Genomic DNA, 21,151 nt, shown 5'->3' with positions numbered 1-21,151 from the left:
AAGTATTTGGAGAAAAAGCCAAATTTATTGTGCTTGACAATCTAATACTCCCTCGGTCCAAATTTTTTTGTCCTAGTTTAAATTTGAAGTAGAACATCGGTATGAATTATGGAACGAAGAGATCTACCACTTACAAACACGGTCATATTATAATGGTACATCAATGCACGAATTAAAATTACTGACAACAAGCCCGTTGCCCCATGTGTTGAAATCCGCTCTGGTACCTAACGGCGATGGAGAGAGCCGCGGCTCGCATTCCTCTGAACTTCTTCCTACACGTGTTGCTACGTTCTCATTGCGTGATGAACTGCAAAGAATTTGAAGAACTTGCGACGATCACGCTTCTCGTGTTTCTGTCTTTGAGCTGAATTGATTGATGTTCTTCTACTCCAGCTTTTCATTTTGCTGGTTCCATCAGATTTCTATTTCGAGGTGAACTGCGGATAATTCTAGTGCTGGTCACTGATTGGTAGGTACAGAAGAATCAGAGATAGACTTACGATTTGGCCCTAAAATTGAACTGGTGTTTGTAACAAAACATAATGATTCAGAATTTACAGTTCAAAGCAATATGCTGATGAACTGCAAAGAATTACAAGGACTTGCAGGTTACATTGCTATCTTATGAGCTATACACTTGAAGCCCGTCCCAATTTGGGAGTATAAGGATTTGTAACCCAGTTGCTGCCCACGCACACTGCATTTAGTGTTGTTACAGAGTCACACCAGCATCACCACAAACTGCTGATACACATGCGTCGAGTACTCGAATCCAAAGAATGATCTACGCTACATGCACGAATAAACGAATCAATGTCACACCCTACGCCTACGACGTTCACATGATCACGTTTCGCTCTGCGCGTCACAACAATGCCGTCGCCGCACCGGCGGCGGCAGCCATGGCCTCGCGCCAGCCGATGAGGATGGCGGTGGCGACGTAGTGCAAGAGCGCGCCGACGAGCACGAGCACGTGGAAGATCTGGTGGCTGTGACCAACGCAGTCGAACATGCCCGGGCGCCACCTCTCGGGCACCCTGGCGACGTAGAACCCTGCCCCCGTCGCGTACACGACCCCCATGGCGAGCTCAAGCGAGAGCGCGAAGTAGCACTCGGGGTGGCCCCAGTTGAGCCAGAGCGCGTGCATCGCCGGCACGACGCCCGAGAGGCCCATGGACACGAAGAGCCCCGCGCGGATGTGCCGGAGCCTTGGCGAGGACCGGGCGGGTGCGAGCAGCGCGGCGACGACGAGCGCCCCAAGCAGGGTGATGGCGGAGAGGTAGACGAGCTGCGCGACAGGGCTTCCGAGGAAGGTGTAGTAGACGGGCGGGAAGAAGGAGGAGACGATCATAACGGCGATGCCGGCGTAGTCGAGCTGCCAGAAGAGCCGGCTGAAGCGGCGCGAGTGGGACGCCAGCAGGTGCGCCGCCGCGCTCACGGAGAGGCAAGTCATGGCGCCGTAGACGAACACCGTCCGCGGCCACCTCGCCACTGCGTGCCCGGCGACGGAGGCCAGCGCGCTCTGGCTCGCCAGGATCTGCTCAAACCAAAGGGAAATCACCGGTCAGTAACATATCAGCATAAGCACTGTCAAATAGTGAAAATTCAGAGTTGACATTGGAAGTATGGTAAGGAAATATGTGTTGTTCGGTAATGTGCAGCAAAATCTCGAAACTGTTTCTTTTACGCGAAAGACAAGAAACTGTGCCGGTAGGTGACCACTCTGAAGACTTGAGCTGTAATTAGGTGTGGGTCGACATGTTTAATTTTGAAAAGATGGTCCTGAGAATGAATAACTGAATCGCAAAATTTCCTGCCTGTTAGTAGTTGGATTCCTCAGACAGAGACGCTATCCTAATTAATCCAGGCCCAGAAAATGCAGTTCCTTACACCCGACACATAGCTGCCGTCCAGCTCAGTGTCGAGAACAGAGCATGCCCTACTGTATGTAAGGTACGCAGCTAACGGTGATACTATATGAAATATTATGATATAGGCCATTTGTAGTACTACTGACACTAGGATTTTATAGAGACAGTGAGTCTGGTACGAGCTGCAAGCAGGTAGGCTTGAAGAATTCTCCTCGGCTTTTAGTTGTCGATAAAAACAATAGTTGGCAGGTAGGCCTGAAGAATCCTCGTCGGTTTCAGTTTGTGAAAACAATAGTTGGCAGGTAGTAGGCTTGAAGAATTCTCCTTGGTTTCAGTTGGTAAAAACAATTGTTGACAGGTAGGCTAGAAGAATTCTTCTGGAATTTCGTTGGCTACAGGTAGTTTTGCAGCTGGAACCTAGTAATACTAGTCTACTCTTGTACGTAATCTTTTGGTTGAATAAAATAAAAAGATTTTTGAACGTGCAACGATCCTAACTAGAGGACTAGTAAAAGAATAGTCAGACGAAGAGTTCTCTCTTTCTTACCGAGCTGGTGTTGTTGGCCGCCCACGACGACGCGTTGGCTGAGGTCATCACCATCGTCATGAAGGCCGGTGCCGGAGCGCCGGCCGCCCACTCCATCTCGTTGGCGACGGCGAGGCCGAGGAACAGGAAGAAGCCTCCTAGATGACTGCAAGAAACAGCATTAACATATCTCGTCAGATCAAACATCCACAAAGAACTGCTTTGGGCAGAGGATTCAGACGATGAAATCAATCGGATGAGGAAGCCGGCGACGTACGTCCAGACGTTGAGCGTCTCGTTGTGCCAGGCGAAGACGCTGCGGAGGGCGTCGCGGACGGACCACTCGGAGCGGTAGTGCCCCCGGATGAACTCGTTGTCGCGGAGGTAGTCCGGCAGCTCCTCGAACCGCGACAGCCGCGGCAGCTTCCCCCACCCCTGCAGATTCTCCTTCTCCCCCAGCTCCTCCTCCAGCGCCGGCCTCGACAGCATTACGATGTCGTCGTCGTCGGCCAGGTCGGCGGCGTGCCCGCAGCACCCTCCGCCGCGGTGGCGCCGCGTCGTCGTCATGGTCGTGGTGGTCGTCGTCGCCATGTGGGAGCGTCTGGTGCTCGTTGCCGGCGCGGTGGACGGAGATGGTGCGGGGTCGGGACTCTGGGATGACTAGAGGGAGGGGCGACACGCATGGCACGGCGTTGGTCAGAGGCCATATGGCGCGCATATATAGATGGGGCGGCTCGTCTGTGTTTGTGTTTGTGTTGTGTGGGTGCCCCGCCGTGTGCAGCCGTGAGTCCAACACTCCTGCTCCGAGTCGAAGAACGGTAGCCGCCTCGATCACGGGCCCACCCGGACCAAGGAAGACCACGAATCCTAATCAAGCTACAGTACCAGATTAGCAGCACGTTTGTACGTATCTAAACCGGATTGAATCCTTTTCATGTTTTCTCTTAAAAGCTCTTGATTCGCAAAACAAAAATCCTTTTCCTGTTGTTTTCTCTTAAAAAAGGGTCCTGCATAGAGTGAGCTACTAGCTCGATTGTTCTCGGTCGACTTCTACACTATTCCATCCGATCTAAATTAATTGACTCCATCTTGACTCTGTATTTAGATATAAAATGGGGTCAATTAGCTAGCTTAGATCCGAGGGAGTGTTAAATTTGCATCTTAAATTATATATTTGAGTTGCAAGTTAAGTTATAACCGAGATATTTCTAGATCGACCGCTTAGGGGCTGCAGCCGCTTCGTGCCATGTTTTGAGGACGATCCAAGCAGTGTCCCCCAAAAAGATATTCGAAAACTTACATCTAAACCACACACCTGAAATCACGTCCTCGATGCTTCCCTCCAATGATGCGTGGTTGTTCACAGAGTCTACCCACGCCTTGTTTAGGCAGTCATGTCAACGGGATCGCCCGCGCTCGCGAGGAGGTGTTGCTGGCGAAGATAGGTGTTCATCATCGAGTTGACGTTGTTGTCGACCTCCTCGTTCACCTTCGACTTCGGTCGGCGCATGCCATTTCCGTCGTGCGCATGTTGACGTGGCTCGTGGATCGCGACGCCATGTGCCGGGTTACGGCTCGCCACGGATGTCGCGAACTTCTCCTTCACCCCGCGTTTGAGCAAGGGGTAGGGGAGATGCGGTTGCGGGAAGGCGCGGCGCGCGCTGGACCTAAGGAAGAAGAGCGCGACAACCTGTATTAGGCCTCGACAGACCGAAAGATTCACTGGTGCGCGCGGCTTGGCGTGGTCAATTGATCGGCATGCTCCAAATTCCTTTGAAGGACAAAATTTATGATGCTTTGTAACTCGGGCTCATGGTGACTTGCAATATTGCCTGCAACCGAGATTTTACAACACCATCTAACTGAGGATCAATCGACTCAGAATTTGTAACACACAAACAAAATCCGCATTGAATCATGGCAGGAGGGTTGGGATGAGCTCACACACATAAAGGACAACAACATCCACCCGAGAAAAAGAGAAAACACAGACAATAACTCATACAGAAACAAGTTGTTTCTTTTTCTGAAAAAAGAGGCCACGAGCGTTGAGACTAATAACAAACGTCACCGTTGACATGTTCCGGAGATCGGGATAGGCAATGAATTGGGGATTGATGGAGGGACGGCGAGGATGGTTGGGGAGGTTGGCGAGCTGTCGGGGAAACACAACGCGGATGGCGCGAGGAACGTGCGGCAGAGTGGCTTCACTCGCTGGGGGCGGCTCACGTTTCCCTCCGCATGGGGCCGTTGACGTTTGACTCCCCGCCCGCGCGCAGGAAATCGACGTTGGGTTTCTCTCTCTGACAAGTCATCCTGCTGCCTGTCGCACGAAAGCTCTAGAAAGAAGAAAGAAATAAATCGGTCGGGGCTTTTTGGTTTTATTTTTTTTGTACTGTGTGATGAATTTATTTTGGAGTAGCTGGCCGTAGCTGTGGTGGCGTTTAATTAGGCGGGCCTGCGGTGTAGGTTGGGCAACCGGTTGCCCGTCTACTGGATTTGGATTTCAATTCGGGCACGAGACAGCGACGGCAGCAGCGAGGTAGAAGAGGAAAGCGCGGGGACGCGTCTCCACGCTCCGCACCACGCGGCGTGACGCCCGGTTTGCGGTTTGCGGACCGGTGGTGCGAAGTGGCACGCCTGCGTCAACGGGGTGGCAACTGCAACAGCACCCATGCGTGCGTGCCTACGTGTGCTCTGACGCTACATGGTTAAGAGCTGACGACTATAATGCCGTCATTTCCGCAATACGGTAGGACCTGCTTCGGATTCATCAAATGTAATGATCCGAACTAAGTTAGTAAGAGCATGTCTAACAGTCCCCATATTTTTTCACCCCGTATAACGCGAGTAGAGGGCCCTGTATTCGGTTTTCACCGGCCGAAAACTCGGACGAGCTAGCAGAACCCGTATCCCCATATTCTGTTTTACGGGGAGGGGATACGGGTTCTGCTAGCTCGTCCGAGTTTCCGACCCTCAAAACAGGGTTTTAGACGAGCAATTTGCACAACAATTTCACATCAAACATAGCACATCCAAAATATGTGATGCATAATTCATAGTTTTAACATCACAACGCGATCATAGGCAATGTTCAAGCCACGGAAGTTCCCAAATGTGATCAACCATCAACGGATCCATCGCCACCGGCGCCACCGCTCGCCGGAGACTCACCTTGAGCACGAGCTTGACGCGCAGCCTTCTTCCTCGCAATGATGTCCGCCTTGGTCTCCTTCCACCACGCCAGCTGATCCTCGTCCATACCGTCGGTGCGCATCATCATGATTTCCCTCTCCTTGGCCAAGAGCTCCTTCATGGCCTTGGCTTCTTTGGCTGCGATCATCTTCATGTCAAGCTCGGCCTTCAACTTGGCATCTTCCCTCCTTGCTTGCACCTTGGCAAGCTTCACCTCACTCTTCTTGTCGCTGATGAGGAGCTTGGTCTCCAACGTCTTCATCGTCAATGCCTCCTTGGACTTCATGAGTTGATCCAACTTCTCCCGGAAGCTAGCTGCTTCAAGTTCTACCTTGACCCTCTCCTTGGCCTTCTTGTTGCCCTCGGGCTTGCCGGTGTTTCTCCCACTCATGTCCTTCGCTTCATCATCCATGGTGAGAAGTGCCTCCTTCTTGCACTTTGGCTCGTTGTCCCGCAACTTCCACTTAGGAAGATGTTGAAGGATGGAAAAGCAATGTTGAAATTGAAATTCCTTGTTCTTTTTTTTTTGAAAGGAATACGGTAGGGGAAGCCCCTACAGTGATTTTGTTTTTAAATAACAAGAACCCAAATTCGCGTCCCTGGAGACTTGAACCTGGGTGGCTGGGTTGTACATCCACTTCCCTAACCAAGTGAGCTAGGCTCACTTCTTAAATTCCTTGTTCTTAGAGCCGGCCATGTCCTTGTACCGTGCTTGAGCATACTTGGGCTGCACAACAATAGTATGAGGAGATGTTTCCACATCATCAACACATAATATGGATAGCACATCATCAACACAAGGAAAACTTACATAGTCCTCCGGCACGCATCCACTAGGGGGGTTGTCGGCCACTTGATCCATGGCAGCACTCCAACGAGAACAAGCCGGCTTGATGATGTTCCATCGGCCTTCAAGGGAGCGGTAGGATCTGTCCGCCATGCTCTTCGTGCGAGGCTTCAGCTTGGTGGTACGGATCCTCAATGCGCTGCCAATAGCGCTTGCCGCCTTGGTCCACTCCGGTGCACGCATCCATCCCCACCTTGCTCCAAGCACGGACCAAGATGGCGTCTTCGATCTCGCTGTAGTTCGCCGTGCGTGGCTTCGGCGCCGACGAAGAACCGGCGGTAGCCGGATCAACCTCAACCACCTCCTCCTCGTCACCCTCATCCTCCTCCTCCTCATCAATCTCTTCAACGTTGCACTCGACATCGAATGCATCGATACCGGCGTCCAAATTCACCGCGGAACCGTTGAGCATGTCCATGTAGGATGTTGTGGACTCAACATCGAACACCTTGTCTACGTCCATGGTGGATGGCGGCGGCGCGGGCGGCGCATCGGACGGAACGGAGGGAGGAGAGGGCGTGGCCTTGGAGGGCGGTGGAGGCGCGAGGCCGATGCGGCTGATTGCCTTTGTCCGCACCTTGGCCGGCGCGACGCCCCTCGGCCCGGCCGCCTTGGTCTTCAGCCTGCCCCCCTTCTTGGCAGTAGGCGGGGCTATGGCCGGCGAAGCTGCGGCCGGCGCTGCTGCGGCCGCCGCCGCAGGTGCTTCGAAGAATTGCTCCGGGATCCTCTTCCTCTTCGACGGGATGGTGGCGGAGATCATGGCCGACACCGCGCCGGCGTTCGGCGCAGCTCCGACGGCGACATCGACCACCGCGGCCGGAGGAGATGCATCGCCGGCGGTAGGCGGCTCTTGCGGACGATCCATGGCAGCGGGATCCGGCCGGGAAGGGCGCGGGGGAGGAGATCGGTCGGCGGCGGCGGTAGTTGGCTTCAGCGAAATGCTTCGCGCGCAGTGGAGTGGGCGATACTGGTTTCGCCCACTATCCCCGCTCCCACCCCGCACAAGTAGGGGGCGACGACCCGCCCCGTAGTCGAAAACAACAAAAAACGATGCGGGGGCTGTTTTTACGGGGCGTGCTAGACGGCCGGGTAGACGCGAAACCCTCAAATCGGCGGTTATTATACGGGTTTGCCCCTTTTACGGGGTCTGTTAGACCTGCTCTAATAAATCTCGACGCGGCGATTCAAGCTCTACCCGCATATAATAAACAATTTATAATCCTTCCACCGCCTAAAAAAAAGGACGTCTCAATTTTATCGAAATATGCACGCATATGTATACGTATCTTAGTTCTAAAAAAGTTGAGCCATTCTTTTGTGGATGGGTGAAGTATTAAACTCACATAATGTTTACAGTATGCTCCAAGTTTAGTTAAATTGATCACTTCACTTCACAGATAGGACATATGTACCGGAAATCTTCCCAAGGATATCTCTGCTCCAGAACACTCGGGAGGATTGTGTTTTACATAATTTCAAGCCTTCACTGATGCAATGTTAGGCAAGCGGCATTATGAGGCTACTAGAAAATAAAAAACGATCTAGTACATGCAAGGTTGCATAAGAGAAGACACCTCCCAATGAGAGACTTCCCCATATCCACGTGATGCATCCAAAGCTTTAAGAAATATCTTGTTTGTTGCGACGTAATGGAAAAAATTGAATAGATGCATTTACAATAAAGAATATGTATTACTCTGATGTGTTTTTCTTGCAACTATTGGGTCTGCTATTTTCATTGCAAACATCCATTTTGGCAGTATCGTTATTATGCACTACAACAAGAATGTGATGTTATTGATGAGCACACATGCTACTAAAATGAAGACCGATGAAGAATGTGTTTTCTTGTCATTCATGGGCGTTTGATTCTGTGCTTGTCAGGATCATCAGACTGAAATCTGTACAACATGCTCTGTGTATGAATCGCTGGCTCAGAATGTTCACTGTTAACTAACTAGTACATGGTAACGATAGAAAGATTAAAATACAACAAGGAGAATTATGTGGAAACTTGAGGCCCACCTACGTTTTAAGGAAAATTTGATGATATTGTAAATACTTGACATCCACAATAATCACTTAATTATATTGAACATTTTTACTTGTTTACAAATCAGCGTATCAAAATTACTCAAGCAAGAATGTTGCTAAATATCAAGATAACAATATCTGTTATGAAATCAAAGATCCACAAACACATCTGTGCAAAAATGCAAAGTCATAAATCATGTTTTGTTGTAGAAGTTTGTTGGTCTTTCAAAATCTAATTTTAGTGTTTATAATCTTTTTCCCTAAACACAATTTCTTGCAAGGTATAGTGGTTTTCCAAAATGAAATTTCTTAGTTTATATTATTTTCACTTGTGTTGCAATGTTTGTTCTGTACTAACGCTTGCTTTAGTATATTCATATATCTTTTCAAGGATCCTTAAGGGTAAGAATCTAACATCTTAAAATAGGTTTCCAGAGTATGATTTCCTAGCTTGGTTGTAGATATCTATAGATTTATCATGTGTCTAAGATATTTACAACGAGTTTGTCTCGATTATACTCCCCCCACCCCCTTACCTTGCATGTTGGTATCTTCATTTGTATATTCTATCATGATATAATTTACTTTTGAAGTTACTAAAGGTTCCCATATGTGTTTCGTGGTCTCAAAATTGAAACATGCATGTTTTTTTTTAGCCTGGTACACTATTGTAGTGTTCTCTTTATGTGTTGCTCCCTACATTCCCTTGATCTAGGGGGTGAAAGTTTTGCCTCTTGTATAAAGGGGACTCCCGTGAGAGAAAATTTCTGCAAACATAACCCTAAATCGTGTGATATGTTCCTGGATTTTATCTCCCACAGCGAGTTGTCTCCTTGTTTCTCTCCCACATGACATGCAGATCTACCCTCTCGCTCCCAACGTTGCAATAATTTCTCCTCGGTCCACATGTGAAATTGTACATGCACGGCCAATGCCCAATGTCCCAATTAACAGCTCTCTTTGTCTCTCTCTCTCTCTCGATATTTTATCTCCAAATAAATGGGTGAGAAGTGTAGTCTTGGAACAAATAGGGTAAACCACACCCCTGCGCTTTAATTTATGGAAAATCGTACTCACTTTGTCCAATAAAGGATATTTTAAATTTATCTAAATTTAGATGTATTTAGACAGAGTAATAAAATATTGTGCCATGTTCACTAGGATAGAGAGAGTGCATTATCGGTTATCTACATATAAAAGACACAATAAGTTTTACAAATACCAACGACTTGGTCGCTCCGTAACTGCTTGTGACTAGCCTAAGATGTCAATATTTACCTAGAAAGCAGGGCAATATATAGACAGTCCTAGTGGAGGAACTTGTAACTTCCCCCATGTGTTGCACAAAACATCACCTGAACAGTTTTGTTTTGCGGTTTCTGTCTGGTAATAATTGTCTAATATATTGTGATTTTCGCCGCTTGGTTATCTAACCAACCAACTCGCTCAATTGATTGTAGGACAACACATTTGCCTCGCATTGCTTCAATTGATGTACAAAACTTTTAAGTTTTATATGTTTCAGATATATTTACTTACATTTGATTGGTATTTGAGTGTTCATTTTCAAAATTATAGTAAAAACTTAAAATCTCATAAAAATATTGTTCTCCAAAAATTATGAAATTAATGTAATAGACTCAATTCTATATGTATCATCAACTTTTCACTTTAAAATGTTCTTTTCTGGGAAATATTTTTGTACTTACACATATGGGTGTGGGTGTTTTTGTAACCGTTTGTTTTACTTTGGGATTCGGATAAAAGGAGGAGAGAGAAAAGAATATTTTCATCTACCAAGACGAGCGGGAATTTCGAGGAATAAATCGATGGCCCAGAACACACCCACGCCCATGCGTGTGTGTACAAAATCATATTAGAAAATACTCATAACCCGCTAAATAGATTATAGGAAAATAATCATACTTACAAAAATAAAAAAATTCATAGATGCTTTATAGGGTGTGATTTACTGATTCATAAATTGTTCATACCTATGTTATATACAATAAGGAATCGATAAAGAATCATAAACTTTGGAGGAACAATTAGTTTTCAATGATTTGTTTAGTTTGTCACTAGTATTTGATTTGCAAAATTGCATAGTTTAATTTTGTGAGTAACCATTGATTCTTCATATAAAATTGTTCTAATATATCGTAGTGCACATCAGAAAAAAAAACATATTTGGATGAAAACCATTTTAAATATTTCTCAAAGGTTATAAACTTTCATGATTTGAAGCATTAAAATGTAAGGTCCGTAGGAGGTGGTTCTTTGTGCAACACATGAAGTAGGACATGGTGAAAGCTGCAATTTTCCTCGTCCTAATGCAATGCTTTGAACCACTAGTGTGTATTTGTCTGCATCATACAAATACCCATAAAAGGTACTCCGTCCATCCCAAATAGGGTGTCTTAGATTTGACTAAGACACCTTATTTGGGGCGGAGGGAGTACAAGTGAGATCTTGTTGAGCTGGTTAATGTGGTTGACGGGATGCAACCTGCCACTGCTGGGAAGGTGGTCTTTGAGCAAACTAGCAGCTCCCCCCATGTGTTCCACCCTCGAATAGTTTACAACATCGATCCAACGTAGTTTTCTTTGACCTTTGCATGCCCTAAGCCATGATGTTTTCCCTTTTGCACGCCTTAGGCCACGGGGGATTTCCCGTTTACTCTTATCGTGATGTTGAGATTTACTTTTCAATGTGTGTTGAACACTTAAAAACTTGTACTCTGTCCACCCTAAAAAAGCAGAGTATATAGATATATTCAAAGTTAGATAAGTCCTTGACATCCTATGTCCTTTTCAAGAAGGAATGAGTGTAATTTTAATCATCCATATAAAAAAGTACTGAAAGGACACGTATGTCGCCTAGAGGGGGTGAATAGTCAATTTAAAACTTTTACGAGATGAGCTTCAGATATGCGGAATAAAAATAGTGTTTAATCTGGGACGTCCAAAACCTATATGAACTAGGTTCACCTATGTGCGCCAACAACTTATGCTAAGTAATACAAGGAACTATGTGATAGACAGATATACAAAATCAACCACAAAAGCTATCACAAGGTAAAGTGCATAAGTAAAGAGTTCAGGTATAGGAATAACCGAGGGGACACGGAGATGACCATGTATCGCAAAGTTCACTTCCCAAAGGAAGCTAGTTGCCATTGGAGCGGTGTGGATGCACAATGCTCTCCGAAGTGCCACAATGGCTCACCATAACCTCCCTGCGCCCGTGCAAGCTTGGGGATATCTCCATATCTTAATTTGAGACTCCCAAGTAATCACCACGAAGGTCTCAATGCCACAGAAGAACTACAAGTGGTTTGGTGTCCAAGGACCAAAGAGGAAAGCTCTGGGTACAAGCACCCGAATTGGAGTAATCAACTCACAAAATTTTAAATCCATGTATGGCCACAAAGAACTTAAACCGATGCACCAAATTAAAAGGCAAGAACACACAAGATGCTCAAGTCCTTTACTCTTATATTCCACCAAAACTACAAAAGCTATTGGGGAATAAGAGAGGGGTGATACGTCTCCAACGTATCGATAATTTCTTGTGTTCCATGCCACATTATTGATGTTATCTACATGTTATATGCACACTTTATGTCATATTCGTGCATTTTCTGGAACTAACCTATTAACAAGATGCCGAAGTGCCGGTTCCCGTTTTCTCGCTGTTTTTGGTTTCGAAATCCTAGTAACGAAATATTCTCGGAATCGGACGAAATCAAAGCCAAAGATCTTAGAATCCCCGGAAGCATCCGAACACACCGGAGAAGTCGGAGGGGGCCACGGAGCCCACCAAACTACAGGCCGGCGCGGCCGGAGGGGGCCGCGCCGCCCTATAGTCCGGCCCCCCGTCAGCCCTCCTCGCGCCGCCTCTTCGCCTATATAAAGCCCCCGGATCGAAAACCCCGATGCGAAGAACCACGATACGGAAAACCTTCCGCAGCCGCCGCCATCGCGAAGCCAAGATCCGGGGGACAGAGTCTCCGTTCCGGCACCCCGCCGGAGCGGGGAAGTGCCCCGGAAGGCTTCTCCATCGACACCGCTGCCATCTCCACCGCCATCTTCATCACCGCTGCTGCTCCCATGAGGAGGGAGTAGTTCTCCATCGAGGCTCGGGGCTGTACCGGTAGCTATGTGGTTCATCTCTCTCCTATGTAGTTCAATACAATAATCTCATGAGCTGCCTTACATGATTGAGATTCATATGATGATGCTTGTAATCTAGATGTCATTATGCTAGTCAAGTGAGTTTTACTTATGTGATCTCCGGAGACTCCTTGTCCCACGTGTGTAAAGGTGATAGTGTGTGCACCGTGTGGGTCTCTTAGGCCATATTTCACAGAATACTTACTCATTGAATGGCATAGTGAGGTGCTTATTTATATCTCTTTATGATTGCAGCATGTTTGTATCACAATTTATCTATGTGCTACTCTAGTGATTTGTTATTAAAGTAGTTTATTCCTCCTGCATGTGTGCAAAGGTGACAATGCGTGCACCGTGTTAGTACTTGGTTTATGCTATGATCATGATCTCTTGTAGATTGCGAAGTTAACTATTGCTATGATAATATTGATGTGATCTATTCCTCCTACATATGCATGAAGGTGACAGAGTGTGCATGCTATGCTAGTACTTGGTTTAGTCTCGTTGATCTATCTTACACTTAAGGTTACTAAAACATGAGCATTATTGTGGAGCTTGTTAACTCCGGCATTGAGGGTTCGTGTAATCCTACGCAATGTGTTCATCATCCAACAAAAGTGTAGAGTATGCATTTATCTGTTCGTTATGTGATCAATGTTGAGAGTGTCCACTAGTGAAAGTGTAATCCCTAGGCCTTGTTCCTAAATACTGCTGTTGCTTGCTTGTTTATTGTTTCTATCGCGTTACTACTGCTTGTTTCTTGTCCTGGGCAAAGCACTTTTCCGGTGTCGTTGCCGTTGCTACTCGCTTATTCATACCACCTGTATTTCACTATCTCTTCGCTGAACTAGTGCACCTATTAGGTGTGTTGGGGACACAAGAGACTTCTTGCTTTGTGGTTGCGGGGTTGCATGAGAGGGATATCTTTGACCTCTTCCTCCCCGAGTTCGATAAACCTTGGGTATCCACTTAAGGGAAACTTGCCGCTGTTCTACAAACCTCTCGCTCTTGGAGGCCCAACACTGTCTACAAGAATAGAAGCTCCCGTAGACATCAAGCACTTTTCCGGCGCCGTTGCCGGGGAGGAAAGGTAAAAAGGCTCTCATACTACGGTCTCGGGTAAAGTATTTTTACGGCGCCATCGTGTGTGTGCTCGAAGCTATTTCCTTTAGATCCCGCAATTGCATCTTGTTGTTTCTTGTTTACACTAGTTTGGCATAATGTACAAGAGTGAGCTTCTTATTCTATTTCCTGATTTAAAACATGGATTGTTTGATGCGAAAATTAAAAAACCTATGAAATCTTCTTTGCATGCTCGGTAGTAATATTAGTATGAACGCTTTGAACACCATTGTTGACAATAATATAGAAAGTTCTAAGCTTGGGGAAGCTGGTTTGCATGATATTTTTAGTCCCCCAAGCATTGAGGAGAAAATTTTCTTTGATGATACTTTGCCTCCTATTTCGATGATGATAATGATAGTGGTCTTTTGGTGCCACCTACTATGGAGAGTAAATTTTATTGTGATTATACTATGCCTCCTACACTTGATGAGAATAATAATGATAGCTACTTTGTTGAATTTGCTCCCACTACAACTAATAAAATTAATTATTCCTATGTGGAGAGTAATAATTTTATGCATGAGACTCATGATAAGAATGCTTTATGTGATAGTTATATTGTTGAGTTTGCTCATGTTGCTACTGAAAGTTATTATGAGAGAGGAAAAAATGGTTGTAGAAATTTTCATGTTACTAAAACACCTCTCTATGTGCTGAAATTTTTGAAGCTACACTTGTTTTATCTTCCTATGCTTGTTACTTTGCTCTTCATGAACTTGTTTATTTACAAGATTCCTATGCATAGGAAGCATATTAGACTTAAATTTGTTTCAAATTTGCCTCTTGATGCTCTCTTTTGCTTCAAATACTATTTCTTGTGAGTGCATCATTAAAACTGCTGAGCCCATCTTAATGGCTAAAAAGAAAGAACTTCTTGGGAGATAACCCATGTGTTATTTTGCTACAGTACTTTGTTTTATATTTGTGTCTTGGAAGTTGTTTACTACTGTAGCAACCTCTCCTTATCTTAGTTTTGTGTTTTGTTGTGCCAAGTAAAGTCTTTGATAGTAAAGTAAGTACTAGATTTGGATTACTGCGCAGAAACAGATTTCTTTGCTGTCACGAATCTGGGTCTAATTCTCTGTAGGTAACTCAGAAAATTATGCCAATTTACGTGAGTGATCCTCAGATATGTACGCAACTTTCATTCAATTTGAGCATTTTCGTTTGAGCAAGTCTGGTGGCCTAATAAAATCCATCTTTACGGACTGTTCTGTTTTGACAGATTCTGTCTTTTATTTCGCATTGCCTCTTTTGCTATGTTGGATGAATTTCTTTGATCCATTAATGTCCAGTAGCTTTATGCAATGTCCAGAAGTGTTAAGAATGATTGTGTCACCTCTGAACATGTGAATTTTTATTATGCACTAACCCTCTAATGAGTTGTTTCGAGTTTGGTGTGGAGGAAGTTTTCAAGGATCAAGAGAGGAGTATGATGCAATATGATCAAGGAGAGTGAAAGCTCTAAGCTTGGGGATGCCCCGGTGGTTCACCCCTGCATATATTAAGAAGACTCAAGCGTCTAAGCTTGGGGATGCCCAAGGCATCCCCTTCTTCATCGACAACATTATCAGGTTCCTCCCCTGAAACTATATTTTTATTCGGCCACATCTTATGTACTTTGCTTGGAGCGTCGGTTTGTTTTTATTTTTTTGTTTTGTTTGAATAAAATGGATCCTAGCATTCACTTTATGGGAGAGAGACACGCTCCGCTGTTGCATATGGACAAATATGTCCTTAGGTTCTACTCATAGTATTCATGGCGAAGTTTCTCCTTCGTTAAATTGTTATACGGTTGGAATTGGAAAATGCTACATGTAGTAACTCTAAAATGTCTTGGATAATTTGATACTTGGCAATTGTTGTGCTCATGTTTAAGCTCTTGCATCATATACTTTGCACCTATTAGTGAAGAATACATAGAGCATGCTAAAATTTGGTTTGCATAATTGGTCTCTCTAAAGTCTAGATAATTTCTAGTATTGAGTTTGAACAACAAGGAAGACGGTGTAGAGTCTTATAATGTTTTCAATATGTCTTTTATGTGAGTTTTGCTGCACCAGTTCATCCTTGTGTTTGTTTCAAATAAGCCTTGCTAGCCTAAACCGTGTATCGAGAGGGAATACTTCTCATGCATCCAAAATACTCGAGCCAACCACTATGCCATTTGTGTCCACCATATCTACCTATACTACATGGTATTTTCCCGCCATTCCAAAGTAAATTGCTTGAGTGCTACCTTTAAAATTCCACCATTCACCTTTGCAATATATAGCTCATGGGACAAATAGCTTAAAAACTATTGTAGTATTGAATATGTACTTATGGACTTTATCTCTTATTAAGTTGCTTGTTGAGCGGTAACCATGTTTCGGGGACGCCATCAACTATTCCTTGTTGGATATCATGTGAGTTGCTATGCATGTCCGTCTTGTCTGAAGCAAGAGAGATCTACCACCTTCATGGTTGGAGCATGCATGTTGTTAGAGAAGAACTTTGGGCCGCTAACTAAAGCCATGATTCATGGTGGAAGTTTCAGTTTGGACACATATCCTCAACCTCATATGAGAATAATAATTGTTGCCACATGCTTATGCATAAAAGAGGAGTACATTATCTGATGTCCATGTTGTCCCGGTATGGATGTCTAAGTTGAGAATAATCAAAAGCGAGAAATCCAAAATGCGAGCTTTCTCCTTAGACCTTTGTACAGGCGGCATGGAGGTACCCCATTGTGACACTTGGTCAAAACATGTGCATTGCAAAGATCCGGTAGTCCAAGTTAATTAGGACAAGGTGCGGGCACTATTAGTATACTATGCATGAGACTTGCAACTTGTAAGATATAATGTACATAACTCATATGCTTTATTACTACCGTTGACAAAATTGTTTCATGTTTTCAAAATAAAAGCTCTAGCACAAATATAGCAATCGATGCTTTCCTCTTTGAAGGACCATTCTTTTACTTTCAATGTTGAGTCAGTTTACCTATTTCTCTCCACCCCAAGAAGCAAACACTTGTGTGAACTGTGCATTGATTCCTACATACTTGCTTATTGCACTTATTATAGTACTCTATGTTGACAATATCCATGAGATATACATGTTACAAGTTGAAAGCAACCGCTGAAACTTAATCTTCTTTTGTGTTGCTTCATTGCCTTTACTTTGAATTATTGCTTTATGAGTCAACTCTTATGCAAGACTTATTGATGCTTGTCTTGAAGTGCTATTCATGAAAAGTCTTTGCTTTATGATTCAGTTGTTTACCCATGTCATATACATTGTTTTGATCGCTGCATTCACTACATATGCTTTACAAATAGTATGATCAAGTTTATGATGGCATTTCACTCCGAAATTATCTTTGTTATCGTTTTACCTGCTCGGGACGAGCGGAACTAAGCTTAGGGATGCCGATACGTCTCCAACGTATCGATAATTTCTTGTGTTCCATGCCACATTATTGATGTTATCTACATGTTATATGCACACTTTATATCATATTCGTGCATTTTCCGGAACTAACCTATTAACAAGATGCCGAAGTGCCGGTTCTCGTTTTCTCGCTGTTTTTGGTTTCAGAAATCCTAGTAACGAAATATTCTCGGAATCGGACGAAATCAAAGCCAAAGATCTTAGAATCCCCGGAAGCATCCAGAACACACCGGAGAAGTCGAGAGGGGGCCACGGGCCCACCAAACTACGAGCTGGCGCGGCCAGAGGGGGGCCGCGCCGCCCTATAGTCTGGCCCCCTGTCAGCCCTCCTGCGCCGCCTCTTCGCCTATATAAAGCCCCTGGATCGAAAACCCTGATGCGAAGAACCACGATACGGAAAACCTTCCAGAGCCGCCGCCATCACGAAGCCAAGATCTGGGGGACAGGAGTCTCCGTTCCGGCACCCTGCCGGAGCGGGGAAGTGCCCCGGAAGGCTTCTCCATCGACACCGCTGCCATCTCCACCGCCATCTTCATCACCGCTGCTGCTCCCATGAGGAGGGAGTAGTTCTCCATCGAGGCTCGGGGCTGTACCGGTAGCTATGTGGTTCATCTCTCTCCTATGTAGTTCAATACAATAATCTCATGAGCTGCCTTACATGATTGAGATTCATATGATGATGCTTGTAATCTAGATGTCATTATGCTAGTCAAGTGAGTTTTACTTATGTGATCTCCGGAGACTCCTTGTCCCACGTGTGTAAAGGTGACGAGTGTGTGCACCGTGTGGGTCTCTTAGGCCATATTTCACAGAATACTTACTCATTGAATGGCATAGTGAGGTGCTTATTTATATCTCTTTATGATTGCAGCATGTTTGTATCACAATTTATCTATGTGCTACTCTAGTGATTTGTTATTAAAGTAGTTTATTCCTCCTGCATGTGTGCAAAGGTGACGATGCGTGCACCGTGTTAGTACTTGGTTTATGCTATGATCATGATCTCTTGTAGATTGCGAAGTTAACTATTGCTATGATAATATTGATGTGATCTATTCCTCCTACATATGCATGAAGGTGACGAGTGTGCATGCTATGCTAGTACTTGGTTTAGTCTGTTGATCTATCTTACACTTAAGGTTACTAAAACATGAGCATTATTGTGGAGCTTGTTAACTCCGGCATTGAGGGTTCGTGTAATCCTACGCAATGTGTTCATCATCCAACAAAAGTGTAGAGTATGCATTTATCTGTTCCGTTATGTGATCAATGTTGAGAGTGTCCACTAGTGAAAGTGTAATCCCTAGGCCTTGTTCCTAAATACTTCGTTGCTTGCTTGTTTACTTGTTTCTTGCGTTACTACTGCTGCGTTACTACTGCTTGTTTACTGTCTTGGGCAAAGCACTTTTCTGGTGTCGTTGCCGTTGCTACTGCTTATTCATACCACCTGTATTTCACTATCTCTTCGCCGAACTAGTGCACCTATTAGGTGTGTTGGGGACACAAGAGACTTCTCGCTTTGTGGTTGCGGGGTTGCATGAGAGGGATATCTTTGACCTCTTCCTCCCTGAGTTCGATAAACCTTGGGTATCCACTTAAGGGAAACTTGCTGCTGTTCTACAAACCTCTGCTCTTGGAGGCCCAACACTGTCTACAAGAATAGAAGCTCCCGTAGACATCAAGGGGCAACTAGGGGCTGGCCAACCCCCGACATCTGGGCCAGACGAAACGAACATTTGGGGGGCGTATCGAAATACCATCTGCCCTAGCATCTAGGAACTGGCCAACTCCCGGCATTCGGGATGGATGGAACAAGCATCCGGGGGGCAGATGGAAATACCATCCGCCTCGGCACTTTCCTGCACATGTGGCCGCTTCAGAGGCTTTCCTGGGGTATATGGATGAGGGGGCACCGGATGGCCCGACCAGCGGTAGGCCGGATCACCCCCCCCCCCCCCCCCCCCTGAAATGTTGCATTATTCCCAGTTTCTCCTCATATTTCTTCACATCTCCTCAACATGTTCTCATCCACCAATACTAGAGATCAAACATCCAATAGAATAATGAGACGTTGAACTTTAGGAAAAGGTGGGAGAGTCAAGTTTCGCTTCTTTCCAGTAAGTTAGTCGATCTTGATTTGTTCTCTTCTCCCTTTCGGTAGAAATCAGAACTCTATGATTCGATTATTTATTCCCTTTTTCCTTGTAATAAGATATTCAAAATTTCCAACTTCCATATTATCCATTGAAACCCTTTCCTCTTCAAAAGAAGCAATCATTATGGAAGACATGATTAGTAGCAACCACTTTAATAGTTTTTTGTTTTATATTTTTTTTCTTCACATAAGTAAAATCAACAAGGCAAAAGAAACAAACCGAAATAAACTAAATACAATTGGTATTTGCCCAAAACCTGCAAACATCTTTAGCACAACAATAATAAATAAATAGATAAATAAATACAAATCGGTCGGGGTTTTCTGGTTTTATTTTTGGTACTGTATATGCTGAAGATTTTGGAGTAGCTGGCTGTAGCTGTGTTGGCGTTTAATTAGGCGGGCCTCCCTGCCTGCGGTGTAGGTTGGGCAACCGGTTGCCCGTCTACTGGATATCGATTTGGATTTCAATTCGGGCACGAGACAGCGACCACACCTGCGTCAACGGGGTGGCAACTGCAACAACACCCATGCGTGCCTACGTGTGCTCTGACGCTACATGGTTAAGAGCTGACGGCTATGAATCTATGATGTCGTCACTTCCGCGGTATGGTAGCTCTATGACATTTTTTTTTTTTGGGATTTTCGTCAAAATGCAAAATGCTCAAAATCATTATTTTCCTGGGAAGTTGGTAGTAAATCTCAAGTCAGCGATTCAAGCTTTTACCCTTATAATCAACAAATTATTATACTCCCTCCTCCATCTACAAAAGAATGCCCAATTTTTATCGAAATATGCATGTACCTGGACGTGTTTTGCTATGTAGAAAAATACAAAGTTAGACAAAGCTGAGCCATTCTTTAGTGGACGGAGGAAGTACCGAACTCACGTAATGTTTACGGTGTGCTCCAAGTTAGTTAGATTGACCACTTCACTTTATAGGTAGGACACATCTATTGAAGAGGATTGTGTTTTTTGTACAGAATTTCTTATTATACAGAGAGAAGTAAAAAGAGCGTTCAATGATGCAATTAATGTTACGCAAGCGATATTACGGGGCTACTGGAAACTCCAAACGATCTACGTGCAAGGTTGCATAAGAGAGGACACCTCCCAATGGGGGGCTCCCCCATACCCACTAGTGACGCATTACAAAACTTTGAGAAATATCTTGTATTGTTGCGATGCTAATTGGGAAAAAATAATTAGATGGATTTAGAATAGAAAATATATATGCATTAGTACATTGTGGGTTTCTTGCGAGCATCTTGTGTTTGCTAATTTTATATCAATCAAGTTGTTTGGCGGTATTTCTTTCTATAGTACAACAGGTATGCAATGTTGTTGATGAGCTCAAATGCTCCTAAAATGAAGACCGATAAAAGTATTGCCTGTCTCCATTCATGCACATATGATTCTGTGCATGGTAAGATTATAGGGCTACAATCTCTACAGCATGCTCATCCTATGACTTGTTGGTTCAAATTATTCACCATGATCTACACAGAAAAGGACAAACATAGAAAGATTCAAATCAAATGTGGAGGATTCTATGGAAACTTGAGGCCCACCTACGTTCTAAGGAACAAATATGATGATATTGTAGGTAATTGGCATTCACAATAATCATTTAATTATATTGAACGTTTTTACTTGTTACAAATCAAATTACGGAAGCAAGAATGTTGTCGAACATTAACATAACACTATTTGCTGCGAAATCAAAGATCCACAAACACAGTCGTGCAAAAATCGAAGTCCCGAACAATGTTTTTGTTGTG

At 44.6% G+C, this 21,151-nt stretch overlaps 1 protein-coding gene across 1 annotated transcript; it reads right to left on the bottom strand.

Annotated features, from left to right (window-relative positions):
• Window positions 1-529: 529 nt before the first annotated feature.
• LOC124684365 (heptahelical transmembrane protein ADIPOR2-like) lies at window positions 530-3,048 on the bottom strand. The gene is made up of 3 exons (XM_047218693.1): window positions 2,678-3,048; window positions 2,422-2,566; window positions 530-1,540 (listed from the first exon to the last, which is right to left on the bottom strand). Exons 1-3 carry the CDS (start codon window positions 2,989-2,991, stop codon window positions 869-871), a joined length of 1,131 nt encoding a protein of 376 aa, XP_047074649.1. The 5' UTR covers window positions 2,992-3,048; the 3' UTR covers window positions 530-868.
• Between the last annotated feature and the right edge of the window lie 18,103 nt (window positions 3,049-21,151).

This window comes from Lolium rigidum, chromosome 1 (genome assembly GCF_022539505.1).
Source record: "Lolium rigidum isolate FL_2022 chromosome 1, APGP_CSIRO_Lrig_0.1, whole genome shotgun sequence".
In the NCBI taxonomy this organism is placed as follows: domain Eukaryota; kingdom Viridiplantae; phylum Streptophyta; class Magnoliopsida; order Poales; family Poaceae; genus Lolium; species Lolium rigidum.
The sequence above is the reverse complement of the archived record's forward strand: the minus strand, read 5'-3'. Positions and strand labels throughout refer to the sequence as shown.